Source organism: Pseudopipra pipra, chromosome Z, assembly GCF_036250125.1.
Source record: "Pseudopipra pipra isolate bDixPip1 chromosome Z, bDixPip1.hap1, whole genome shotgun sequence".
Lineage (NCBI taxonomy): Eukaryota > Metazoa > Chordata > Aves > Passeriformes > Pipridae > Pseudopipra > Pseudopipra pipra.
In genome coordinates this window covers 45,713,284-45,733,718 of record NC_087581.1, presented here as the reverse complement: position 1 = coordinate 45,733,718, position 20,435 = coordinate 45,713,284, and the positions used below count along the sequence as shown (strand labels likewise).

Genomic DNA, 20,435 nt, shown 5'->3' with positions numbered 1-20,435 from the left:
CATGCGCAATGAACTTGATTATGAGACAGTAAAATAAAGGCTTTTTTACTTTACAAATAAAATTGCCCAGCCCTCTGCATTTAAGAGTTAGTAAGCATTGTGTGAATTGAAGCAATGGAAAACATAGTAAAAATTTAAATTTTGTGTTTCTGATTGTTTTTTAAATCCTACATAAATGCAATCTTGACTTTGTGACCAGCATCTCAGGCTTGTCTCCACTACAGAAACTGGAAATCAAACATAATCACAAACTTTCATAAGATTAGCATTTTGAAAACGTACTTGAAAAAGTATTCTAAGGGTGTACCTTTTATAGTATAACAGCCATTAGATCTACTTCACTTTCACTATGCAAGGCAGGAATGTACTGAAATTCTGAATGTTTCTGCTTTTTTTAGTCTGGTCACCCATTGCAACTAGCTGTTCTTATTTCATGCTATATTGATATTAAAAAGTACATTTGCTTTTCGACAACTCATACTGTTGAGTTCTTTAATATTTTTAAATTTTTATGTTACCACATTGAATAAAAGCAACTCATAACTAATTAAGACTTTAAATGTTTTAACAGGCTTTTTCATTCAATAATGAACTTGAAGAAAGTGATAATTGACTCTGCTCATATTCTTGTCCTAAAGGATAAAAGTGCTTATAGTTATGATGCATCAACCCCATTCCTGAAGATGGTGAGCTGTCTTTATTGATTTTTTCTGAAAATTAAAAGTGATCTCTGTCTTTTCAATACAGTCAGTTTGAGTGACCTGGAAAAGTCAGAACTAAATTTGCAGCTAATCCCTTCTCAAAAATTTTCTTCTTATCACTGTTCGTATTCATTGAAGGTATTAGAAAGTAAAAAGTGAACATTTCAGCAGTTATTGCTGAAAAGAAAGCCCACACATCTAAAGCAAAGGGTCTTAGTTTGTTCCACTTTGTGAATTAGATAGTAAAACCAGGTGTTCTAATTTTCTTGTGGGCATAAATTTGTTGATGACTTAGATGATATGCATATGTCAGTGAATATATAATGGTAGACAGTCCTGTAATTTGACTTGTAACTTAAAAAATATGGGAAGAAGAAAATTTCCGTCCCAAACAGAAGCCTAAGCTGAATTTGCGAGACAAAACCCCTATTTTTTTTTTTTTTGCCTTAGCTGAAATTATTTGAAACAGGGAAACAGGAATGTTCAATGAAATGGATTATAAAGTCAGCAACGTTTCCCCATTTCTCATTTTGAGACCTGTTTTACAGTGAAGAGCACCTTGACAAAACATGTTCTTGAATTACTCTTCCAGTCATATGTATATATAAAAAAATTGCTAAAATAATTCTTTATACTTTTTATGAGTTTTATACAAATATATATGTATATATATGCATGCTGCATGTGTGTGCTATTTGGGTGTGTGCCGGAAATACATAATTTTTCTCCTGTTTGGAAAGGCTACCAAATTGAATGTGTACCTTCAGAAAGTAAAAATATTTTGAAGTCATTCATGGAATGAAGTTTTTACTTCTACTCTGAATTATATTGGAGGATGTCATGATGTTACAGTTTACTAAACTTTCTTTGTTCCTGTTCTTTATGAGTTTGGATTAATACCACTGCATTGTAGAAGTACTAATTGCTGTTTAAATTTTATATTGCCTAGGAGCATACTAAGTCAAACCTATCATTACCACTGTGAAAGCAGAAATTAAAATAAAAGTTCTTCTTTCAATGAATTTATTATATATATATAAAATATAAAAAATAAGGAGATTACAGAAGTAGATTATGATTTATCTGTATGACAAACAGTATCTGCAACATATCATAAATCTAATATCTCTGCAGGACATCAGAAATCACTACTAAAGCTTTTTAATGTGGGATTTGTAGACTTCTAACTTCAGTATATTTACAAGAGCCTTTGCAAACCTTGAGCAAGTAGAAAGTTCAAAGGCACTTGTTTTACAGTACAGAATCATGGTATTTGGTGGCCGATGGAAGCTGACATCAAGAATTGCTCACAGATGGGCATTCAGAATGAATGTGAAGAGAGCTGAGAAAGACAAATGATGAAGACTTTGAGATTGAAAATGGATGTTGTTTTTGAGGGGTGAAGAAGGAAAAAAAACATAGAGGAACAGAGCACGGGACTGTAGCAGCAGCATTCCAGCAGGTAGTAGGTACAACCAGAAGAAAGTTTTCCTTCTTGAAGCCCAGAAAAAAGGAAGCTGTAAATATGATATGATGAAAGGACTCCAGAATGACACTACTTGTACTTTTCCTACTATTCTTAATTGTTAGTTACATGCAAAAGCATGTCACAGTTTTCTTAGTTGATGACTTAATATTTTTTACTTCATGTGTTAAGTTTTACAGACTCTACATTAGTAAAAAAATGAAAACTAGATGGTTTGGAAGGCAATACACTGAAAAAGAGATTCCAGAACTACCCAACCAATAGGATGAGATCTAAACTGTACAAGTAAAGCTGTGCAACTATTGCACCATTCCTGTACATTAGTCTTATTTCTTTAAGTGCAGAAAGAAAATTTTGATGTATATGACAATAGTTGGATTTGAAAAACATAATTTTGAGGATGTTTTGAGAAACTGAGAACTTTGCACTTCAGTTTCAAAGTCTGTAGTGGTCAGCATTGTATGAACTAAAAGGAATGCATTGTTCATCAACAGCTTGGCTGTTCTCTTACTTAGACTAATGCAACAGTGTCAGCAATGTCTTGTCTCTACCTTTTCTTGGTGGAAATGAGCCCTGGGTCATGTTGCGTTTAAGAAAAGAGAGAAGCCAGCGAAAAGTAAGATCTCAGTATTGTGAAATATTTCTTCACATAATTTATATCACATAAAAATATTACCACACCTCAAATTATGTTTTTTTTGGAAATTTTTCTCTAGGTACAATATAAGGCAACAACAAGAGCTGATAGAAGACTAGACAGTGAATCCTGGTGATAAATACACAGCAGTGTGGTGTTTCAGGGTCAATTTATAGCAAGGGAAAGTTAATAAAAATGTATGATAAGTATTTGCAAAATTTGAAAGAAGTTGGTGATTATGAAGTCTTGTATGCAAAAATGAAAACAACGGGTAAAAATTAGATACTGGCATCTAATAAGGCATTTAATGAAAACAAGTGTTTCTCAATGAATGGGCCAAATTGAGCCTCTTTCTTTTGTCAATCTGAAATACTTATTTTATGAAGTGTAGGGGTCTATCATCCTGAGTAATGTGCTAAAATAGGCTTTGGTTAATGGTATGGTTAACATGGTTTTCTACTTCACAAAATTCATAAAGTAGAGAAAGTTCCTATATTATCCATTTAAATGTATTCGAAAGCAAATTCAAAGATGTTCTCTTGTAGGATGATGTTCAGGCCTCCCAAGATTCTTTGCCACACAAGACAGTTATGAAGCTGACATTGCAACCAAGGTAAATAATTTACGTATTACTTAGTGTCTGAGATTCTTTTAGCAATGTATGCGTTTTCATTACCTAGTAAGTAGCTTTTTATACCATTTCCTTTTTTTTTTCTTTCAATTTTCACTCAAAGTAGAGCTAGAAGTTAAAAAAAAATAGTCTGGGATATTATGCTAATACTGTTATGTCTAATTGAAAGAGGACACAGCATGCTAAAATATAGGCATTTCTCACATACCACATCTGAAGCAAGTATTCTGTTTCTGTGTGATTTTAGAACGTTGTAATACTAAATAAATTATGCTTGAGAGAAGCAGTAGAGAATTCTAATTAAACAGAATTTCAGGTGCTGCAATTAGCATTGGGTGCAAAACCTTTTTTAGATACGGCCTCAAAATCACAATTTCTAAATACTGTATTGTCTTAAGAATTCAAGTAAAAGGTAAACTAGGACAATGTCTTCTCTTAACTCCAACTTTCCACTGTATTAAGAAGGCTTTCTTTTTAATTGACATGTAGTTGTAGAGTATTCGGTTGAAACTGACATTCAGCTGTTCCCATGAACACTCAATATCCTACCTGAAATAACTTACACATCCATTAAAAGTTGACTAATCCTAATGAAGTGAATAAGACCTATGGGTATGAGAGCTGCTGTGTGTAAATCAAGTAATACATGATTTTTCTCATAGAATGGAAGATTTAAGATTCATTTAAAAAACAGTGAATGCTATTTTTGCTGATGTTGGTATTTAATATCTCTAGTTCTAGCAAGTGGCAAGCTAATAAAACTTGCCTAATTCATGAAGGTGTCTGACTATTCAGCAGAATAACTGCTACTGTTAAAAAGTTCTAATTAAGTCTTTGAAAAGTGAGTGAAGTTTAGTCCTTGTGAGCTTTTGGACAAAGCTGTCTTCAGTCCTCCTACACTAAATGTACATAATGTGTTTTAATATAAGCTTTTCTCTAGAGCATACTATTTTTTAAGTAGGAACTTTTACTCTCTTATTGGAGTGCTAGATAGATGCTAATAAATTGTCTAATGTTATCCAAAATGGCCAAGGACTCAGGTGCTTAGGTGTTTATTTAACTAAAATATTTCAGCATTTCCAAAATTATCCCCTCATGTTTCTTCACTGTAAGAGGATTGTATATATAGTATATAAACACTTATCTGGAGGGAAGTTATAATTTAGACTTTCTTTGCCGTTTGAGGATAGCTTTATTGCTTTTGCTTTCCTTGCCTAGGTTAGCTGTTGAAATATTCCCTGTGCCCCTTTCATCCCCTGATATGCCTTTTGTTGGCATCCACTGTTCCACTTATTTCTCTGCATAATATGCTGAGTAAGTTTTCCCTTTTTGGTGTTTATTCATTTCAAGCATTTTCTTTTTTTTTTTTTTTAAACTCTTAGTTGTGGATTACATAGATATTCATGACATTAAAATTAATATTAATGTAGCAACCTTTTGCTATTGTTCTATAAACTGGTCCTAACTCACTGAGAAGATAACAATGATAGAAAATTGCTAATTTTACCTTGTCTGATAATGTGAAGGTACCATATAGACTTATAAGATGTGGTTGATGTTACAAGGACTGTGCAGTCAGAAATATGGGAGGTAGAATAAAGAGAGTAAATAAGTGAGGGAGAAGGGGCAGAGAAATATTGTAAGAGAATATTGATATTGCTGACTAAAACCCTGTTTCTTTTTGTAGTGATTTCCATTTTGGAAACACTTCAAAAATAATGCTTAAGTGTACAGTACTTCATGCTTTCTTTGTTGTTGAAATTTTCATTTGAATATCTTGTTTGTTAAACTGTTTTCGCTTATAAAAATGAACTTAGTCTTTTTAGGCTTCTAACTTTATCTCTGGTTGTAGTCCAAATCTCCACTAACATTGTTACCATTGGGAAAAGTTGTATGTAAGCTGACACAGTAACATTTGGTTAAATCTAGTGTGTGATTATTATGACTGTGCATCTGAGATTTTTAGTAGAATTTTGTGTGAAATGTTAATTTCAGTAGAAACATAAAATCAACTCAATCTATAATTAAGGATTACGGCGCTTAAACTTCAAAGTCTGAGGCTTGTAAGAGAGAACTGATTTTTCATTTAAAGTTTTGAAGCATCAGCAGATTGAAAATACTGATTTTCACTAAGACTTTATTATTTGCTTATCTTCTGTTCATAGTAGTCTTTATTGTTCATGTCTCTATAATCAAATCTCTAAATTTCTGTCTGCTAGTGTGTTCTAATATATCATTATATGGGATAGAAATTAAGTCAGTGTAACTGTCAAAATGTTACTTTTCTTTAATTGGCTATTTAGCTTTTGGTCCTTTTGCATTTCTATCTCAAGACTTTTGAAAATAGCTGTATTGTAAACTGGTTATTCTTATAAGAGTTTGGTTCATATCGCCTATAATTTTAAAATCTGATTAATTACTCAATCGGTTTTTTTTCTTCTTATTTTACTAGTTGCAAATATAACCTGCTTTTCTCTGAGAAAGTAGTTGGTAGTATGTTTTTGTGTCTTTCATCAAACCTTCCTTTTTGGTGGTTTTATTTAAGTGTTCTCTTCACTGCTCATGAAAGTTGTAGTCAGTAGTGAAAACCGATCTGACAGGCTGTACAGGAGACTTAGTAAAACTTGATTACATGGAAAAAAGAAAACAGGAAAAGACCTATCTTTCAGTATTTATTGTTCTAGTGTTAGGTATCTCCATATTGTTGTGTAGCTGAGAAGTATCTTTGAAACTATTTCTAAGTAGGTGCCATTTGTAATATATTTGGTATTGTTTCTGCCCTCACCTGGGCATCTCTTCTCTGTAGTGCTTTGTTGCCTTATTTTTATGAATCCATAGTTTTATTTAAAAAGTAATGTGTTAATTTCAATTAAATAGGTATGCAGAGTATTTTAAATCTTACTGTTACTCCGTCACCTTAGAACAACTAGGTGGTCTTCTGATATGGCTTTTGAATACTGAAATTATAGAGTCTTTAATTACGCTACATCCCTTTCAACTGCTAAATGAAGTTGCATGCTTTTTAAAAAATTGTTACTTCCATCTGAAAAACGAAGCTTTCCACGTCTAACTAGATGTGGAACTACTTCTGTCTTGTTTTGAAATTTGAAATTACTGCACGTCTTGGAGAAAAAGCCCACGAGTGAGCTGATAAATTGGTTGCTGGTTCATACTTCTGTGAGTGCCCAGTCCTTTAATATAATTATAGTTTTTTAGAAGTAGTCTGCCAGAGGTCATACTTCCCAAATGGCAAAAGATTTGCACTCACTGGACTTGGCAGGGTGGGGTGTGTTTGAATGTCTTGTTGTCCCATTTGGGCTGTTAGTAGCAGATGAAGGATATGTTGACAGTGTGAATGGGAGGATTTTTTAGCCTTTCCTTTTAGTTCTATCTACATTGTTTCCTGGAGGCAGCATTGCAAGGGAGTGTGATACACATCCAAATGACTGTTTGGACCAGCTTGGATTTTCTAGTAGTATCATTTGGCACAATATGGTGAACCTGGGAGTGAGAAGACCTAACAATAGCAATCATGCTTTTTATTTTTTTTTCCTCCCCGTTTTCTTTTAACTTTTGAACCTTTGTGTACCTGACCAGGAAGTTTCAGTACTGAGCTCCACTGTGCTCTACAGGCACGGTGTAAGGCATCCTAACCAAACTGAAGATACTGTGATATTGAAAGATTTCTAAAAATCATTGATCCAGGATTATTTTTAGTGCTAAACTAACAATTCTAATAATTTTCCCACAAATAACTTCTGTCAGCTAATCTTAGAGAAACATTATGATATATCTTTCTATTCAGGCTACTTTAATAGCTTAGCAGACACAATTGCCACTAGTTGAAATATTTAGGTTACTTAGGGGGTTATTTATGAGGAGGATGCTCTGTAATCAATTATTTCTTCAAAGATCTATTAAAGCACCAAGCAGTTTATTGATATCCATGCACCAAGCAGTTTATTGATATCCACCTTATAAAAGAAAGTTTCTTGTTTTCAGATAGAGGATACAAAATCAGCTGGGCTATTGTCCTTACTTCAGTATCTATGAGCAGGTTTTGGCATAAGATTGTAGTTAATAAAGTTTTGGCATAAGTTGTTTCTAACCTCTTAGGTCCAAAATTTGTGATCTTTTTTTGAGAAAGAAAATCCTGATTTACCTCCAAGATTTTTCAAGTTGCTTATCTTTTAAAAAATTCACTTGGCAGAGGTGGGGTACCCACTGTTTTCTCAACACAACACTACAATATAGAAATTAAAGATATGGTATTAAGCTTAATGTGTGATAAAGAATAATGCACAAAAACTCTTGACAGAGCACTGTGTATGTTGTATTTGGTTGGATAATGACAGCAAGAATAACTTTACTGAGAAGGAAGCTTTGTTGGTGTGTGATATACCATAACTGTGTCTTTCTCTGCTTAGGAAGTGACTGGACTGGGGTAATGCTCTCATTTGGCAACTTTAAGTTTGGTGGTGGGGTTTTTTTTTGGTTTTCTGTTTTTTTGACCTGTGTTGCCCTTGTTAGTACAATCAATCTAAATTTAAGTTACAAGGAGAGGACCCTCCAACAGCATTTGGCAGTTTAATAAGGTACATTTTAATTACCTTTTATGCTTGCATGATTTCTGTAACATATGTATTCCCAGCTATATTCTGAAACAGCTGGGAAAAAAAAGAGTTGAATTGTCAGTGAGGGGAAAAAAAAGTTTAGAGGAAACAAGAAAGAATACAGTAACATTTAAGATGAGTTCAGAAATATTTGTGGCAACTTGTACATTTTTAATATGCCCACTTGTTCCCTAGAAGGAAAAAAAATAAGCCAACAAATGAACCCTAACCTAACAAATATTTCTAGTTTTTTATTGAGTGAAATAGGGATGGCAATATGCCCAACCTTATTATCTTTTTGTTAAAGTGGGATGTCTGTATTCGTGTTTTAAGGAAGGTGGACAGGATGAATATTCATTCAGTCAAGCCTTAACACTCTCTGCTTCTGTTGTGCTTAATTAAGCACTTGTATTAAACACACATTTAATACAAATGTTCAAGAAGTTAAAAAATTAGAAAACACTTTGAAAATTATATGTGAAGAGCCTTCACTTTTAGTTTCCAGTATTCTGACTGCTTAGATTAAATACAGCCTAATGATTTTTTTAAATTACTTTAAAGTGTTACTCTTGATGTTCAGCTGCCTGATCAATTTTCTAGATTTCAGGTGACTTGTTACTGCCATGAGCATGTTCTGTTTATAGTGAACTCAAGGTCATTTTAACTGAATCGGACGAGTATTTAAAAAGCATTCTCCCTGATTTTTGTTAAGGAAGAGCTGTTGCAAAGGCAGTTAAATGCTTGGCTAACACAGGATAATCCAGACTGTGTCTGACTCTAGAAACATCAGTTAACGTGAACTTGAAATAAATATTTCAGTAAAAAAACATTCTGGTAAAAGTGGTGACTTCAAAATGAACAAAACCAAAACCATGATACATTCATTCTGTTTTATAGGTGGAAATTAGCTGTGCAACTGTCTTTATGACCAAAACTGGCACACTCTCCATTGACAGTGTCTAATGGGACAGGAAGTGAGGGGTATGGAAGAGTTTACAGCACACTGATCTCTTTATTCCCACTCTTTTTTCTATAAGGTCACAACATTTTTTTCAGAAGTTTCCTTATGTACTGGGCGAGTTTTCTACTTTTTGTGTTAGCTATACTATCTGCAGGCTTATCTCAGAACTGACTCCAGGCACTGGTATTTGACATCTCTCTAAAAGATTATCTGTGAACCCTAGAAACGAAACAACAAATAAGCTAGGAGATGAACGCCTGTTTTGATGTGAGGGATAGCTCTTTAAAACTGAACTGTGGTACATTTTTTGAGTTATATAAATTTTCATTAAGAAAAAGAAAAAAGTAGCTTTAATTTGCAATTAATTGTACTCCAGAGTTTTTTGTGGAATGAATTTTTGAATGTTATGGTTCTAAATTCCAGTTATTCTGAAAGTTGTTACATTTCAAACTTTTAATCATTACTTCTTCAGTGGATAAAAATTCTTATAAATCAAACTTTTTTCAGTTTTTGGTCTGTCTTATTGTTGATGAACCAATGACAGTCTGTTCTAAATATTTTTGTTTATGAACTATCTTTGCCATTGCAAAATTAAACCACTAAATAAGTTCATAGTTTGTAGGATTTGTAGAATCTTTGAAATTCTTCAAAACTGCACAACTTTTTGATTTTCATTTCAGTGCACAGAATATCAACATTTTTTGTTGGGGTTTGCAGTACCCGTGCAGTCAGATTGTGAAGGTGTTTGATGCTTCAGTTACTATAAAAATTATAACAGTAAAATGAAATACAACAATTAGGTCTTATAAGAAATTTCTGGTTTTCTTTGAGAACACTGTAATGAAAGTGTCATATGAAACACAGAAGAAATGGATAAACTGTACATACTTTAGGGGAAGGAAAAAAACCCTGTTTTCAGAAAACAAAGTGATCATTATGAGGGAATATGCTAGTGAATGACTGAATAGAACTGAAAGATCTGCATTATGTGCATGTACTTGTTGAAGCAGTTTTGGAAGTAGGATATACACATTTTCCGTATATTAGTACATTTGTGTATTATTTTTTTTTCCAGACACTGACCCCTTCAGCCTTTTTACTGGAGTTGCTTTGAGGCAATATTGTAGTTAGTCCAAGACTCTCAAGGCACAGACTGAAGTGATATGGAATACTTAAAAGTCTTTCTACTCTTCTGAACCAGATTTTTTTTCCCTTCTAAATGCAGATTTATAAAGCCTGCACTACAAGAGGAACAAGGAAAGGATTTTAGTGAAGGTACTTCCTGATCCTGAAAAAGTCAGGGGGCTTCAAGCCCATCTTGGACCTCAGAACACCTCACAACTTTGTGGTAAAAGACAAATTTAAAATAGTGCCTTTGGGCTTAATCCTTTTATCCTTAACTGGAGAGTAGTTGTGTGCTCCAGATTAGGATATGTGTGCCGCTACAATCCATCTAAGTCATATAGGAAGTATATGTATCTGACATATGTAATAGGTACATAACGTTTAAAAGTCTTGTCTTAGGTTGATGTTGCTATTTTTGTGTTCTCAAAATTTGTAGTTCTTGCTGTGCTGTTGTCTGTTTATTGTGAATGCTGTTTTCTTGAGGGTGTTCCATGGTTTGTTCTTGAGAAAGACATACAAAGTTCCTGTTTCCTGTGAGAGTGGAGGGCTGGATTATGTGTCTGTCGTCTGCCTAATTCTGTGCCTTTTGCATGAGCAATGGATATTATAAAGATTTATCTGTAGTTATAAGAAAAGAGAATTCATAGGAATGCATGTGTCTGAGTTCTCTCCCCTTCATTAATGAGCCTAAAATTCAGCTTTGGGTTTGTCACTAGGAAGGGTAATCCTGGAGTGATTCTGAAATGTCAAACTAAGATAATGGAACTTTTTTTAAGCACAGGATCATGTTTTTATTTATTTGTATCTTAATTCAAACTGTCAGCCACAATGGCTTTTAGAAAGAATATTTAATTTTACCATAGCTCTATTTCTAAACTACACACTTAACTTGTTCTTCAAATAGTGTTATAATCATAGGATTATTTTACACTGTGTTAGTCTCTACTGAATTCTTGTGAATTTACTTATTTATTAATAGTATCTCTTTTTTATTTCTTGATGTCACCAGTTGGATATTGAAATGAAGAGCTGATCTGTGGATAATAGATTCTGTTTCCACTGTTTTCTACCTTACGAAAGCAGCACAAATTTATATTGTGTGCCTGTAGTTTCAGGTTGAGATTACCTTCCTACTAGTTCTTCTGCATGATATTTTTCATAAACTGCAAAAGGTGTCTTATTAGGAAGATGAAAAAAGATTTTAGTATTCTTCATATTTGATAATATTTGATTATATGTATTCAAGATTAATATTCTACTCTATAATATACATTTTAATTGGATTACAATTTGCTCCTTAGATGTAAATTGACTTTTTTTTTCTTGCTACATCTGTGACAGTATTGGTGAACGAAAAAACTTATCTGAATGTGATGCAGAGAAACATATTAGCATTATTTATTTTATCCAGTTAGGTAAGCTGATAAATCTCTTTAAACTTTATCCAGTTAATAAAAAGCCTCTTGGGAAGCTATTGGGATCTTCTTTTGGGGATAACCTGCTTTACTCTAGATAGAGACTAAATAGAGAACTCCTAGCTTAATTTGATTTTTATTAAACCACACATACTCCCATTCCCCCAAATTTCATGTTCACATCTGACACTATATCTGAGAGTGTAGCTCTTGACTCATAAGTTTTCCCTCATAAAAGACTTCTTTATTTGATAAAATGTCTTGGATTGTATAGTTATGAATTGTAATGTTTTCAGTATCTACTGTATCTCAGCAGCTGGTTGCCTAGCTATTTTTTAAATTTTCATTGATAAATGTTGGATATCACATATTATTCAAATTATAAAATTTGGTATCTGAGTAGGCGGGAATTTTTTTTGTGCAAAGCAAGGCCAAATACAAGCAAGGAATTCTTTAGGTCAGGTAATAAAGTCACAAGTTGTTTCCTTTTCTGTCAGTCATGCTAATAGAGTAATCATAAATAGATTATAAATTTGAAGTCATACTGGGAGCAAACACTCTATATAGGATTAGTATTTAAAACTATCTTAGTAAACTGGAGACATTATTTTGTAGTCAGAGAATGAAATGAAGCAGGCAAGTGGAAGAATAATGTGTTGACTAATCAAATAGACAGTAGTGATGCAGAAGAAGACTAGGCATTCCAGAAGTTCAGACTGAGAGTGTTACTTGTATGGTATCAAAAGCAATTTTGCTTTTGGGTGATTGAAATGGAAATATTCTGTGTAAAATACAGCTGAAATAGTGTGCTATACTCGAGTGATGAAGAGTGAAAAAAAGTGTCTAGTTTTTGAAAACATACTTTGAGAGATGAGACTTGAAAGGTGAACAGGAAATGATTACTAATTCAAAGAAAGCAACCAAAGAGATCTTGAAAAAGCATAATCTGTTTAGTTTGAAAAGACTGATAATGAAGAAGATAAATACATACAGGTTTGTTACAAAGAGTTGTATTATACTTGCAATGGAAAAAATGAACACATACTTGGAGAAAATGTTGTTTAAAGTAACAAAAAATATAATTGTATATTAACAAAACTGGTTCTTGAGCTGCAAAACATTATAATCAGTTTTGGATATTTTCAAGAACAGTGATTGCAGCATTTGTCAAAGTTTATCCTACTGAATTCTCATTTTGGTTGAGGTCAAGCTACAGCAACCTTCTAGTCCAGTGGGTTTTTTGTTAGTATCTAGATTTTAATTCCTTTCTTCAATTTAGTCTTGAGAGTGATAGCAAAATAGGATACTTTGTTGTACCTAGCATGACCTAAGATTATAGACTAGTCTGTTTGGTACACAGACTTCTGCTTGACCAAGTGGAATAAAAGGGAAAAGTGGATTGGTTTAAGGCAGGCAAGACCTTTCTGTGATCTGAAGTGTTGCCTGATGTTTATATGAAAACTCATTGCTCTAATAAGAGAACATCTCTGCTTCGAGTTGCTGTCCCTAATGCACAAGCACAACAACTTATACTCCGTTTGTCATACAGGCCAATGGAATTTCCTGTTTAGGATAAAAAGGTTTTTTTCCTCTGTTTTTTTTCCATTTTTCCAAGTGACAAATGTTATTTTGTCACTTGGCAGACCTACTATTATAGAGTAATGCTTGTGGGGTTTTGTGGAGGGGTTTGTTGTTTGTAGGTTTTATTTTCACTACTGTGGGAAGGTAGATTTCTGATGATGTGAGGATTATGGAGTAGTGTAATAACTATGTAGATTAACAGAAACAGATCAATTCTCTATAGGAATGCAAAGGGTCAAGAAATTTCCTAATACTGGAAAATCCTTCATTTTCGCTCTGCCTCTCCACACTCCTCCATCCCCCTGTCTCCCAGAAGTTCTTTTTCTGTAAATTAGTTGGTATGACTTGACATGGAAGTGTATTTCCCTTTTTGGAAAAAAACCCCACAAAAACCTCTGATGCAGAATGATTCCATCTGACGGGTATTACCGATTTTGTTCCCTTTCAGAATAAGAACAAGGAAGAAAATAATTTCTCTGCTATTGGAAAAGTATCCATGCGTATCTCTTCAAAAATATATTAAATAATTCCTCAGGGGGTTGTGGACTTTTTATGGCAAAATTAACTGACACATTGATTTAGATGCTTTTTGTTTCCTTCTTTTTCATTGGGTTTGCCTCTATTAAAAGAAGGTTGTGGGCCAGATGTCACTGATAATAGTGCAAGGTGCACAGAGAAATAGAGTTCAGTGTTTTGAATAGCATAATAAAATATAATAAAAAATACATTATAAGAAAAGTATAATTTGGATGAAATCATGAGAACTTTTTTGCATTTCAGAAATAAATATTCATGTTACAGAGAGGGAAGTACAGATAGTTTAAATACTGTCAGAGCCAAATTTTCTTTAAAACAAACAATAATCAGACTTCAATATGTTTGGAAAGTGGATTGGTCACATGATTTTCATGCATGAGGTTTTGAATGACTCTGTCCAAAACTTTCTCTGTTACATAACTTTCTTACTAATTGGATTTGGAACAGGAATCAGAAGTGTCTTGAAATGCTGTAAAACATACAGTTTTTGAAGCTCAATTTAGTAACTGACAGAAGAGTTTTAGGAAAAAAGCATTAATCTGCTGTCTAGAAGTGTCACAATCACGAGCCTGCACAGTTGGCTTTTGACGAGAATATTAAGAACAGAATATGGATTGAATTGTTGGAAAATATCTGATTTCTGTATAACCAGAAAGTCAGTATGAACAGATAATATCCTGAACCCCTTATTAAAAAGAAAAAAATCATTAAATTTGTATATATGGCATTTATTTTCAGAAAAATTGTTTTATAGGCTTTGTCAATCTTTAGTAGTTCGTAGCAGAAAGGTACACAAAATGAATGAGTGGACCTGTACTTAAAAAGTCATGTTAATCATGCTTTTGACTGAGGAAGCCTTGAGTCTTATGTGAGGAACCATAAGTGCTTTGAACAGAGATAGGTAGCTTGACATAAATTTTTTTTTACCTAGTATTTTGAGTATATTGGGAAAATATTCAGACTTTTCCAGAATTGTTATGGTTAGGTTTGATTCAAAGTTTTTTACCTCTAAAGCAAGGAAAGAACTTTTTAAATAACAGGAGAGGAATTTTTGTGGTCAAGTTATTTTTAGTTTTATTCTGCATTAAATAAATGAGGAAAATAAGTATGTACATGTTGTCTTGGGCTTCAGTGCAAGAATTATGAAAGTCTTCAGGGGAAGTTGTACATATTTGCAATGCATAGATAAATATCTGGTTTAAGTAGGTGGTTGTTCTTTTCGTTCCATATGCCTCCATCCCCAAAGACATGGACCACCCAGGGCTTGTGTGTGTCAATTCATAGCATTTTTTTAGAATTCTGTATTTCTTAGACTTTTTTGTTTGGTTTTTTTTTAAGCTTCAAAGCATACATCAGAAGTCACACAATTCAGATTTTTTAATGGTATTTTTGGAAGCTATCATGGCAAGCAGTGCTTTATGCAGTTTAAATACTAAGCCCTAGTTTCTTTCCACCTTATACACATCATTGTTTGGTAATTAAATGTTACTACTTATTAACTCTTCTCACATCTTTCAAAGTAATTTTTCTTGCAATTTTAAGATATGAAACAGTTTTGATTTTGTCTTTATCATCCTAGTGAGATGATTTTTTTTTAGAGAATCTCAGTTTTGCTTAGAGTTCTAAAGTCTTAGTCTATCAAAGTTCATCTACTGCCAAGATCTCAGAATACATTTTTAGCTGAATTCTGATTTCTAACCCACCAGTTATTCTGGTGACCTTTAACATATGTAGTTACTTAATTCTTTTTCTCTATAGCTTAAAGCATTTTAATGTGTTTTCATTACTGCTCCTCTTGATATTTCAGAATTTATGTGCATTTGTTAGTTTTCTTTCATTCTTCAGTAGAAGGCCTTTGATATATCATTTCACTTCATGGCTTGTACCTTTTCTCAGTTTTGGGTGTACTTGTGCATTTTTTTTTTCACCACTCAATGTGTTTTAACTTAGCCTCTATAGGAGAAGAGTGAAAGAAACTAGCTTTGTAGATCTTGTTCTTGTAACTTTTGCATTAAAATTGTGCATGTGGGTGTAGGGAACTGATTCTAATGAAACTATTTATAATGCAAAATGTTCCAATCTGTCTTGGAGGGTTTGTCAGAGAAATTTTAGTAAACCTGGTCAGTCCAAGCTTTGAATTGGTTTTCAAAGCTTATTTGAATAAAGATCCTCTGCTGAGCAATGAAAGCTGTTGTCTTAAGCTGTAGTGAATCCAAGTGTATGGAAGAGGTGGTCTGAATAAGCCTTTGTCACTGATGCCCCTCTGACTTTTACTAGTAGTGAGTTGTAGTTTCTTGCATTAGTTGAATGCCTCCCTTGTGAAGGCAGCATTGAATGAACTTTAAAAGAAAATGGTAATTTAGTGTTACTGGTAAATGTTTATATCAATATATGTGTCCATATATTGATGCACATCAGTGAAACAGAAAACAACGATCTTTTAAAATAGTGAAACTTTTCAGTTTAAGAAAAAATATTCTTTTAGGAGGCAAAGATTAAAGTTGTTAGAGATCTGAATCATCTTTATTAGTATTTTTGCCTGTAAATAAAGGTACACCGGTTTACATGTTTTCTTGATATTTTAATAATGAAAGTATTTGAAATAAGAATGGGGAGTGGCTGTTTCTTGCTCTGGCTGAAAATGTTCCACAGCAAGTTAAATCTTGTATTGCAGGAAAGAATAGTCAAAAATATTCTTTGATGCTTGAATGTGTACATTTAATAGGGTTTATTAATGGTATATGGTAGGTTTTATCTAGGGAAAGTAGTCATGCTTGTATGACTAGGAGACACCTGTTCTGAGTTTGAGACACCCAAAAAAGTATGGGGTAAAAAAATTCAAAATGTATCTTTCCAAAAGTGTCTGAAAAACAGGTGTTAGGATTTGCTTCTCTGAAATTGCAAATATTTACGATTAATCCAGTTTAGGATTAAGAGCTGAAATCTGCACCCATTTCTCATTTTTTGATGGGCTGAGAGCAGTTAACTTGTGCTCCCTGTGCACAGATGAAATATGTGGTCTCTGTGAGTGAACTGGTCATGGTGTTATCTGTGGAAAGTTGTATGATTTCCTTTTGTTTCAGTACATTTTATATTAAAATAGTTTCAGAATTCTTAGATTTCTTGAATAAGTGAAAGAAATTATGGCTGACACTCGGCCATAGTGGTGTTTCTAAAGTAAAATATTTCAGATAAAAATTTTTTATATGAACTTTACCAATAAGCTTTAAAACTCTGTCACTCTTTAACTGGATGAAAGATGTGAACTTTAATAGTTTTCTTGGTGCTATTGCCAAGGACCAGTGATCTGAATAATGAAAGGAAAATATTTGCTTGCCACTTCTGAAAGACAGTAATATTAATGGTTTTGCCTTAAAATATGGGATAGAAAACCTTTAATTATTATCAATAATGCTTCTATGTGTAATGTAACTGTAATGCATTAAGCAGTTTTGCTCAACTTTTTTGTATGACATTGTTTGCAATGATATGGCTTGAGTGAAGTGTAGCTCTTTTGTTACATATAAAATTTAAAATTGTTATAATGGGATGTTATTTAAGGGTGAGAGTTGAATGGTGCTTCGGAAGAAAAGTGTTTTAATTACATTAGACAGTGCTTTTGCATATGCACAGTAATTACATCTTACTTAGTATAAATACTTCAGTTTTGCTGGAATAATATCTCAAAAAAAAAATATTAGCATCTAGGCAAAATGCTTGCATTTCAACTGATGAAAATCTGCCCTGTCATTAGTAGCTTCATCTCACTGCCTTATTATTCTCTACACACATAATGCATTGATTCAAGAAGGTATAAAATGTATGTATCTTGATATAACAAGAGCTTTGTTTTATCCAAATTAAAAAAAAATAGTCTGGTGAAATATAATAATAATATGGCAGTTCCTAAGGTCTTTTGTCATGGATAAATTTGTCATGCGACTAATTAAAGTTGTGAAACATGTTTATATCTGTGGGAAGGTGAACAAAGTTCCTGGAAATATTTTTGCACTAATATGTTTTTACTTGGCAGATAATTTAAATTTAATGAGGATGTGTAGCATTACTGAAAATTTATTATATGCATAGGCTCACATTTTACTTGGAGGCATAAGAATTGAGGAATTCCATTGTATAAACAAACTGAATAAATAAAATATTTTTGTAATGTTCTGCTGATAGGTGAGAATTAGGATTTATTTTGAGCTTTGGGATTGGATAATCTCTTAAACTGTATTGTTCCTGACAGAGTTCTTACTTTCTTCTTTGAAGGAATATGAGAAATTCTTAAAAAGTATTTTATTAATTCTGTTTTTTTCTGTTACTACTTTCTAATGGGTGAGACTGAGACCAGTGTTGGTTTAGTTAGGTTTCGATTCCACAAATGTTGTTTAAAAAACAAACCAAACCAAATCAAACAAAAAAATCATTAACATTAACCAAAACATTTAATTTGAAATCTTATCCCAAAAGAACGTTAACCCCAGTTAAAGAGAAGTGTAAAATAACCTACCCAAGTCTTGGAGAGGCTCTAAGAAGGTCTTGGACAAGTTCTTAAAGACTCCAAAAGCTGACCAAGAATATGGTTAACTGTTACATTATCTGGTAATGTAGGAGTCTTCAACATGAAACAGGGTAAAAGAGAGCACCCCAAAGCATTTCTTTGTTGTGACCACAAATATACATTGAAATTTGTTGTTATGCATAGAAGTCATGATTTAACAATACTTCAGCATAGGTATCTAAAGAGTTGAAAGGAAAATAGTTTTTATTGGAAACTCATTCTGTGTATGGCAGGTAATCCAAAGGTTCTTGATATAGAAAGGTAATATAGCCTCTGATTTTGTTGATTCAGCTAATGAGAAATTGGAGTTGACCTTTCATTTCCTGCTGATTATGAGATAATAGGGTAGCAGTGAAGTGCTGTGGAATTTACCAGCCAAAGTCTGACACTGGAAAAAAGAGGAAGCCAGTGAAAAGATAAGGGGAAAACAATAGCCTCCTTAGGATTCTGCATATCTGTAGAGCAAAACTGCATTTGTTAAAATTAGTGTTGCAAAAAAAAATCAAAGAACAGGATGAAAAAAGAGTAGTTGAGAATTTTCAGCACTACTGAGAAAAAGGAAGGATTTTCCTTATTTGTCTGTATTACATTCTTGGTATAGTGGTAGATTAACTTAAGTCTGATGTGACAGCATAACTGTGTAGAAGTCCTCAGTCTCAGAATAAGGAGGAGTTAGATCTGTGTTTCCTTATTACCTCGAAGCAGTTTGCTGCTGTCTCTCAGCCCTGAAGTTTTATTATTTCCTTATTTCCAAAGTGTCATCTCAGCAGTTTTGTCCACTGCTTGCCAAAGTTTATGGTGCCAGGGAGAACTTACTGTCCTCTGGCATGTGTGTAGAAAGAGCGCTACCCTCAGTCTCTACAGAGCTAATGTTGGAAAAGACAAAAGATTAAAGGGTTTAGCTATGTAAGTAACTTGTTCACAGGACCTTAGTTGTGTTGTAGTGCCAGTGAATAATGGAGCACAGAGCAACTAAATATTCAGGTAAGGAACCTGGAAGAGTTACAGTCAGAATGTGAGATTGTGGGAAGAGGTTCAAGGTACAGGTGATCTTTAAGTCAAAGACCTGAGTGACAAATTTGTAGTTTGGGTGGAAGGAGACAATGCTAGGTGAAGTGGTTTGATCTGGGAAGGGGGTAATTAAATTTGAAGGGAAAGAAAACTACAGACTGAACACTGAGGTATCTGCGTAGGAAATGGAGCAGAGAGTGCTGAGGAGAATCTACTCAGGAGAAATGTTAAAGGAGTGATTTGATAAATAAGGAATGGGTAGCGTGGAAACTGTTGAAAGATACTCATGGAGGAGTAAATTGTGCTTTACAGTGGGAAGGATCAAGAAGATAGAAGATAGAATTTTTGTTCTTTGTTTAAAGGATGACATGAATAGAGGGAAACTTCAGGGAATGGTTGTAAATAGTGCGTCCTTTGAGTTTGTCAATGAAAAGACATGAAGTACAATGACAGTCCTACAGGTGCGTGAGGCACAAATGTTCTGGTATAATTTCATTTTTCTATACTTACAATTTATGAACCTGTAATAATAATTAAAAAAATATAGGCAAATAAAGCGTATTCAGCTCAGGACTGATTCTTTTAGTTAATAATATAATCTGCATTCAAATGGAAGAAAAAGCATAAGATTACATTAAAAAATAGTTATTCCATATACACCTGTGAAGATATGCAAACAGTTGCCATAATGAATGTTGGTAAATTATAATTTAAATAATTTTGTACTTTCCTTTAGAGCAGAGACAAACTACCTCCTTTAATGAATATATGTCACATGTACAGCAGGTTTTGTTCATTACTTCATCGTTTCTAAACTGTGTTAAAGGGGCGGCAGTTGTGGATGAGAATTGAATAGTTCAGCCTGAAAAATAAATCTAAAATGCCCTTAAATATCTCGACTGTGCTTGCAACTGTAATAGAAATTCTTTAGTAATTAACAGGATAAATTAATGTATTTTTTGGTAAGGTATATTCAAAATTTCTTGTGGAAGTACTAGCATTAAGAAAAGAAGACCTGCAGAGAATTGATGTTGAATATCCATTGTTTCCTGGCTATGTTTTGTATATTTATTTGTTGTGGTATGTACCTGTTGTTCTAATGTTGTTTTAATGCTCTGTATGTAAAATATATGTGCAGTAATACTAAACCTGAAGGAGGAAACTTGGTTGCCA

At 33.2% G+C, this 20,435-nt stretch overlaps 1 protein-coding gene across 1 annotated transcript in view; it reads left to right on the top strand.

Annotated features, from left to right (window-relative positions):
• Positions 1-20,435, top strand: part of MAN2A1 (mannosidase alpha class 2A member 1) — a 111,016-nt gene that overhangs the window by 51,658 nt on the left and 38,923 nt on the right. The window contains exons 11-12 of the mRNA XM_064642549.1: positions 572-686; positions 3,370-3,437. Of these exons, the coding sequence (XP_064498619.1) occupies positions 572-686; positions 3,370-3,437 (183 nt within the window). The remainder of the gene's footprint in view (positions 1-571; positions 687-3,369; positions 3,438-20,435) is intronic.